We start from the raw sequence: 8,114 nt of genomic DNA on the forward strand, positions 1-8,114 counted from the left end.
AGTTTTCAGTACTAAAAATAGGTTAATTTTGGGCCAATCAGGAAGGAAGTTCAGTCCTCTTGGTAAGAACATCACATTCACTTGACACTGTCCACAGTTTTTTTTTTTTTTTTTTGGGTCCGGTCGTGGGCCTGAACTCTGGGCCTGGGCGCTGTCCCTCAGCTCTTCAGCTCAAGGCTAGCGCTCTACCACTTGAGCCACAATGGCACTTCCGGCTTTTTTTTTCCTGCTTATATGGTGCTGAGGAATCGAACCTAGGGCCTTATGTATGCAAGGCAAGTGCTCTACCACTGAGCCACCTTCCCAGCCCCTCTACCACTTACTTATTTATTTATTATTGTCAGTCGTGGGGCCTGAACTGTGGACCTGAGCACTCTCCCTCAGCTCTTCAGCTCAAGGCTAGTGCTCTACCACTTGAGCCACAGCACCACTTCTGCCTTTTTCTGCTTATAAAGTGCTGAGAAATTGAACTTAGGGCTTCATGCCTCCTAGGCAAGTGCTCTACCACTAAGCCACATTCCCAGCCCCTGAATTTTCCTCCTTGATTCAGTCTATGTGACATAATTTCATCTGTCTCTCCGTCCATCAATTTATGCTGGTCCTGGGGCTTGAACTTGGCCTAGATCTGTCCCTGAGCTTCTTTGTGCTCAAGGCTAGTGCTTTATCACTTGAACCACAGCACCACTTCCAGCCTTTTCTGAGTTGCTTTTTTTTTTTTTTTTTTGGATTTGGCCTGGGCACTGTCCCTCAGCTCTTCAGATCAAGGATAGTGCTCTGCCACTTGAGCCACAACACCACTTCTGGTCTTGTCTGCTTATGTGGTGCTGAGGAATCGAACCCAGGGCCTCCTGCATTCGAGGCAAGCATAATACCTCTGAGCCACCTTCCCAGCCCCATTCTACCTCTTGAACTACAACTCTACTTTGAGTGTTTTAGGGATTTATTAGAGATAAATATTTTCATTGACTTTCCTATCAGAGCTAACTTTGAACCTCAGTCTTCAGATCTCAGCCTCCTGAGTAACTTAGGAGTATAGGTATGAGGTACTGGCATCGAGCTCTGTAACAGTTTTTAAGCAAGCAGAATTCAGATTTAAAGACTCCTACCCTCCGGGCGCTGGTGGCTCACGCCTATAATCCTAACTACTCTGAAGGCTGATATCTGAGGATCGAAGTTCAAAGCCAGCCCTGCAGGAAAGTCCGAGAGACTCTTACCGCCAATAAACCACTCGAAAACTGGAAGTGGCCCTAGGGCTCAAGCGGTAGAGCCCTTGCCTTGAGCTGAAGAGCACAGGGACAGCGCCCAAGCCCAGAGTTCAAGCCCCACGACCAACAAAAAAATAAATGCCTAAAGACTCCACCTACCCAAATTTGAGCAAATAAATTGAGTACTTAGGTTCTTTTATTTTTATTTTAATTTTTATTTTTTGTGAACATACTGTACAGATGGGTTACAATTACATGGGTAAGATAATGAGTACATTTCTTATCAAGCATTGCAGCCTCCTCCTTTGTTTACCCTTCTTAGGTTCTTTTAAAGTTTATAAGTTTTGTGTCAGAGAATGATTCTAACTCTGAAACAGGTATAGAATTGAAATGCAGATTTGAGATGGATTTTATGTAATTCATAGGTACTTCAACTGCTAGAGTACTTTTAATATGTTGTAATTCTTTCCTACCACTAAAATAAACTGTTTCTTTAGACAGACTGAAAATAACAAAGTGTTGTTTAGCTCTTGGGTTCAGAATGCTACCAGTTTATGCTTTATTTAATGAATAAATGAACCAACCAGTGAACAAACAAACAGAAAAACCAACTTGCTGGGTGCCAGTGGCTCATACTTGTAATATTAACTACCCAGAAAACTGATAATTGGAGAATCAAGGTTTAAGGTCACTTCAAGCAAAAAAAAAAATTGCTAGATTCCCATCTTCAAAGCAGCCAGCAAAAAGCCTGGCTAGAACATCACTCTAGAACATCACTCACTTGGTAGAGTGTCAGCCAGAAAAGCAAACAAGCCAAGCAAAATTTGGGAAGAATTAGAGGACAGTTCTCTTAGATTTTGTAATTGGGAAAAGTCATGCTACTTCTTAGTAATGTTTTGATTTGACTTTGAACCTTCAGTTGTCATTCTTACATTTTACTCTATTTAGAATCTTGGGGTTGGGCTGGGAAGGTGGCTCAGTGGTAGAGAGCTTGCCTTGCATGCCTGAGGCCCTGGGTTCGATTCCTCAGCACCACATAAGCAAAAAGAAAAGCCGGAAGTGGCGCTGTGGCTCAAGTGGTAGAGCGCTAGCCTTGAGCTGAAGAGCTGAGGGACAGTGCCCAGGCCCAGAGTTCAGGCCCCACGACCGGACCCCCCAAAAAAAAAGAATCTCGGGGTTACATTTGTGATATTCCTCTAGGAAATGCACTGAGTCTTTTGCTTTCAAACCTCATTTTATTTGATCTTTTTATTTATTTTATTGTGTGATTTGAACTCAGGGCCTGGGTGCTGTCAGTGAGCTCTTTTATGCCCAAGAGTAGCACTCTATCACTTGGAGCCACAGCACCATTTCTGGTTTTCTGGTGGTTAATTGGAGATATCAATCTCATGCACTTTCCTGCCTAGGCTTTATTCACAGTGATCCTCGGATTTCAGCCTCTTTAGTAGCTAGAGATTGCAGGCTTCACTGGTGCTCAGCTAAGTCCAATTTAATTTGATCCCAACGTCTTACATGCTTCAATTTTTCACAATAACAAAAAGTAGATAAGTCAGTAACCAACATCTCCCCACCCCTCAAAAATGAGATCAGAAACAACTATGTTTAAAACTTTGCCACTCGTGTTTTTTAAATTTTTTTATTGAGATTAAGTGATTACATAAATTTCACATATTTCACAGTAGGATAGTGATGCATAAAGTCACACACACATTTTAACCTTCACGAGGCGCATTGTCATGATCATGATCTATAAAGCTTATGGGCTTTACAAACTTTGACACTACAGCTATTTTTTCCAAATCAGGTGATATGTACATTTCTTTCCTTTTGCTTAGTGTAAGCTGTTCCCCCTTCTCTCATTCCCTCCCGCCTATTGCTGCCCTTGAGTTGCTTAGTTCACTTTTATCAATGTCCAGTGCAGGTGATCGGCCCCTCTGCTGTATTTTTTCCTGTTTCCCTCTGATTCTGTGTCCTTCTCCTTTCTTCCCTCACACGTGCACATGTATATACCATATATGGAGGTCAAGGACATGGTGTCATCTAAAGATGATAGGACAGCCGGGCACTGGTGGTTCACGCCTGTAATCCTAGCTACTGAGGAGGCTGAGATCTGAGGATCATGGTTCAAAGCCAGCCCAGGCAGAAAAGTCCGTGAGACTCTTATCTCCAATTAACCACTAGAAAACCGGAAGTGGTGCTGTGGCTCAAGCTAGAGCGCTTGCCTTGAGCTGAAGAGCGCAGGGATAACACCCAAGCCCAGAGTTCAAGCCCCACGACTGACCAAAAAAAAAAAAAAAGATATGACAAATTAAGAGGGCCTTTGTTTCTTAAGTCCTGTTAACTTTGTCATATATCCTTACATTTAGAGTTTAACATCCACATCAGGGAGATCATGTGCTGTTTGTCAAACTCTGATCTTGGCTTACCTCACTCAACATGATTTGTTCTAATTCCATCCATTTCTTTGCACATGCCATTATTTTGTCCTTTCTAATGGCTCCGTAATATTCCATTGTATATAGGTACAGCAATTTTTGGATCCATTCATCTGTAGTAGGGCATCTGGGTTGATTCCATATCCTGGCTATTGTGAACAGTGCAGCAATGAACATGGAGGTGCAGGTGTCCTTGTATCCTGGTTCCTGTTGTTCAGGGTAGATGTCTAGGAGTGGTATGGCTGGGTTGTAGGGAGGGTCTATGTTAGGGTCTATGTTTAACTTTCTGAGGAACCTTCAGACTGCTTTCCAGAGTGGTTATATTAGTGTATATTCTCACCAGCAATGCAATAGGGTTCCTCTTTCTCTGCATCCCTGCCAGCATTTGTTGTTGGCTGGATTTAGTATATTTAGTTTTCTAAAGGCAGGTTTCAGGTAGTTCAACGATGATTGTGGTAATAACCCCATCTACTCTCATACACACACGTTGATTTCAATGGTTTTTTAAAAATAAATTTGTTACTTTGAGAATAATGAATGCAGTGCATTTTCAACATTATTGCCACAGACTGATTGCTCAGTCCACATATAAGTAGTAGTTGCCTTCTATGGTGGTATGACTTCTTTGCACTAATTTTCATCAGGGCAGGGTAAGTACAGACTGGATTGTTTGTACAAAGTAGCATTTACTCATCAGAGTTTACTGATCTCTTCTGTGCCAACTTCCTACACCTTCTTGGCGAAGCTTTACTGATTTGATTCAAAGTTTTCCTGAGGAATCCAATTCATGTCAGCATCATTTTGACATGTTGTACCCGTTTCCACTTTCTGTATGGGTCTCTTCTGCTTTTTTACTTTAATTTGAGATAGGGTTTCTCTATTTAGCCTAGACTAGTCTGGAACTAATGCTCTTTCTGCCTAAGTACTGAGATTATAGGTGTGGGCCACCATCTGGCCTTGCTTATTCTGTTGCTTTATTCCCCCCTGTCCTGGGAACTCAAGGCATGAGGGCTGTCTCAGGCTATTTTGCTCAAAGATAGCAGTCTACCACTTGACCCACAGCTCTGCTTCCAGTTGATCACCTCTCTCTATCCCAAAGAGTGGAGGTATATTTTCTGGTAGAATTGACCCAGTGATTTCTGATTTTTCAAGAAGTAAAATAACTGAAATTTTTTGAGTTATAGTACTGAAAACAAACTGGATGTCTATCATTGAGCATTAAAAGCCTTTGATTTCCAGTTTATTGGCTGATGATCTTATATCTTCTCCAGTAATATGATTAAAACTGATGATATTATTAATAGTAAAAACCAAATTGTTAAAACCAAATTGATAGTGACATCTGGGATATGGTAGTAAAATGGCCGCTGTTCTATTATATAAAAGTAAATTTAGCTGCTGATTTGTTTAGTCCTTCTGAGCAGTTAAAACACCATGGACTAGGTAGTTTACTTCTCAACATTTGGATGTTGGGAGATCTGAGATCATGATGCTAGCATGATTAGGTTATAGTGAGATCCTTTTTCAGGTTGCAACTGTTAACGTCTCAATGTGTTCTCACGTGGTGCAGGGGCAAACAAGCTCCTTCAGGTCTTTTTTATAATGGATCTAATTCCATTTGTTTACTTATTCCTAGTCACTTCGCAAAAGTGCTTCTTCTTCATTATAACATGGGATCCTGAAATTTGGAGGACAATGCAGTCATGGTAGTCATGCATGATCTATTTGAGTTTTTCAGTGCCTCCCTTTTAAATGTGAAAAGTTGAGCAGAGACTTTATAGCTACGGACATTGATAATCAGCATCAAACAAAAAAGGAATTCACAGAAAATAGGAAACAAAGATTAAATTGTCCTGGAAGGACTGAGAGAATGCAATTCTTCTGTAAAACAAATTGAATAGTATTTTTAAAAATATTTTATGAGCTGGTTTTGAGATCATAAAATAAAAAGTGTGATAGAAATGACTTCCTTGAATAAAAACTAGAAGGTAAGGTTGACAGACTCTGCTTGAGCAGAGAAAAATAGGGCTGAAAAGGTAGGGAAACTCAGGATCAGTCCAGGAGAATCAGTGTTTAGGAGTTTCAGAGAGAGAATAGATAAAATGGTCTCTTCCTCCCCAGTACTAGGGCTTGAATTTAGGGCCTGGACACTGTCCCTTAACTCTTTTGTTCAAGGCTGGCACTCTATCACTTGAGCCCCTGCCCTGCTTCCTTCTTTATGCTGACTAATTGGAGATGAGTCTCTTAGGATTTTTTGTCTAGGTTGACATCCAACTTTAATTCTCAGATCAGCCTTCTGAATAACTAGCATTATAGGCATGGCTATGAAAAGATCTTAAATAAACAAGTTTCCCAGAATATGTTTCTGGAATGTATGTCCAACTTTATTTCCACATTGAAACTAACCTTCCCAAATACTTCTGGGCAATAAGTGGAGGGGTTATCAAAAATTAAGAAGAAATCCTGAAATCTTTACAGTATAAAGGCAAACCAAATTCAAGAAATTTGGAATTAACATTCAAAGCTAGAACGTAGTATAATAATACCTTCTGGATTCTGAAGAAAAGTAAAGTGATTCCATTTAGATTTGTATGCTGAACCAAATTACTATATTACTTGTTCAAGTAAGATACTGACACATTCCTACATTAAGATCTCTGATTTATTCATCTTTTCTCAGAAAGCAATCATATAAACCAAGGAGGACAGTGTAGACTCCAAGATACTTAAAATCAGTGTAGCATGGAAGCAATGCAAAGAACTTTCAGAAAACAATAGAATGAAAAAAGAGAACAGTACTAGAAGCAATGTTTCTTAGAAAATAATGTAGTTAGTGTGAAGCCTCATGTGTTTATAGATTATGAAAGGTGATAATTTCAGAATGTTATAACATCTTTGAAAATTAAAAACTACTACCACCACCTACTAGGCAGATATTTTAAGAAAGTAAAGGGAATAGAATTGTTTCTAACAATTGTAATGTTGTAATGTTGCCATAGAATATTTAGCCAAGACCTAATGGATACAACTGTATTTCGTTTGGGTATAGAAGTGTGGGAATGAGTTGAAAGCTGTAAGGGACTAAATCTTCCAGAAATAGCTACCTAAACTGGGTGTTGGTGGTTCATACCTAACAGCCCTACTCTGGAGGCCCGGGTCTGCCAGCGAGGTCAGAAAAGTCCTTAAGACTCTAATTTCCAAAATAGCCATCAACTGGAAGAGGTAACACTGATTTAGGTGCATTGTATTAATAAATTCACGTGTTGAGTTGAATCTATGTTGTGCAACTACTTAAATGATTTTTAAAATCCAAAGTGAGGCTGAGTGTAGCTCTACTGGTAGAACACCAGCTGAGCAAGTAAGCTGAGAAAGCTCCAGGCTGGGAGTTCCAAACTGGGGATCAGCAAAAAAGAAAAAGTAGCAGTCTAAGTATGTTTTTTAGAAGAAAAATAAACAACAAAGGAAACTTCTAAAACAGTTTTCAAAGTGGGTTGGTTGTTTTGTGTAGGTATCAAAGGTAAAAAAGGAAGGTGTGGCTCAAGTACTACATGCATAGCATGTGGAAGGCCCTGAGTTCAAGCTCAGGTATCTCCTCCATCCCTCTCTCCCCCACAAACAAAATTATTTGGAAATTTGTTGCTGTAAGCGTGAGCTTACAGCATCAGCTGTAGCAGAACTTCTAACAAAAATCTACTGACTACATGATACTACTACATGATAATGGCTGTGAAATTATAATCGCATCATAACTTCAGTAGAGCCCTAAAGTGATCTGACAATACTTTATTCTTTACAGTCCAACTTCATATTTGTTCTGCATTCAGCCTTGTAGTTCTTCACATTTCTTCCTACCTTTTATAAGTTTCCAACTACATTCTGAACTATATTCTAACTTCATTCCTTAATTTTAGTCATTCTCCCTCCTGGGTTTATAGCACTACCTTATTTTTTTGTACATGTGTATATGTAAATATATATACATATGTATGTGGGAAGCATTTCCTCACAGATTGCTCACATATGTAACATCTTCCAAACATAAACCCTGATTGTCTGGACTCTCTAGGAATGTTTATATAACACCCTTGGAAGGTTACAAACAGTTGTTCACAGAAGCTGTGATTTAGACACTCTTCGTTTGCAGCATCCATCTGATTCTTCCCCCATGCTAACCTTGTGGAACTTGAGGGGCAAAAGGTTTTGTGTGATTCAGTCTTCTGACTTCTAGAATTCTGAAACAATAATGAGCTAGATTGTTATCACTGATTTTTATTGAGATTTAATTATCTGACTTAAAATGATTTTCTCCCCGCTGGGCGCTGGTGGCTCACGCCTGTAATCCTAGTTACTCAGGAGGCTGAGATCTGAGAATCCCGGTTCAAAGCCAGCCCGGGCAGGAGAGACCGTGAGACTCCTATCTCCAATAAACCACCAGAAAACCGGAAGTGGCGCTGTAGCTCAAGTGGTAGAGCAC

The 8,114-nt window shown here is 40.0% G+C and overlaps 1 protein-coding gene across 1 annotated transcript in view; it reads left to right on the forward strand.

The window, feature by feature from the left end:
- The window catches only part of Strn3 (striatin, calmodulin binding protein 3), a 69,068-nt gene that overhangs the window by 13,988 nt on the left and 46,966 nt on the right, over positions 1-8,114 (forward strand). Inside the window, exon 5 of the mRNA XM_013033446.1 lies at positions 6,640-6,691. Within this exon, the coding sequence (XP_012888900.1) occupies positions 6,640-6,691 (52 nt within the window). The remainder of the gene's footprint in view (positions 1-6,639; positions 6,692-8,114) is intronic.

Source organism: Dipodomys ordii, unplaced genomic scaffold, assembly GCF_000151885.1.
Source record: "Dipodomys ordii isolate 6190 unplaced genomic scaffold, Dord_2.0 Scaffold168, whole genome shotgun sequence".
NCBI lineage: Eukaryota > Metazoa > Chordata > Mammalia > Rodentia > Heteromyidae > Dipodomys > Dipodomys ordii.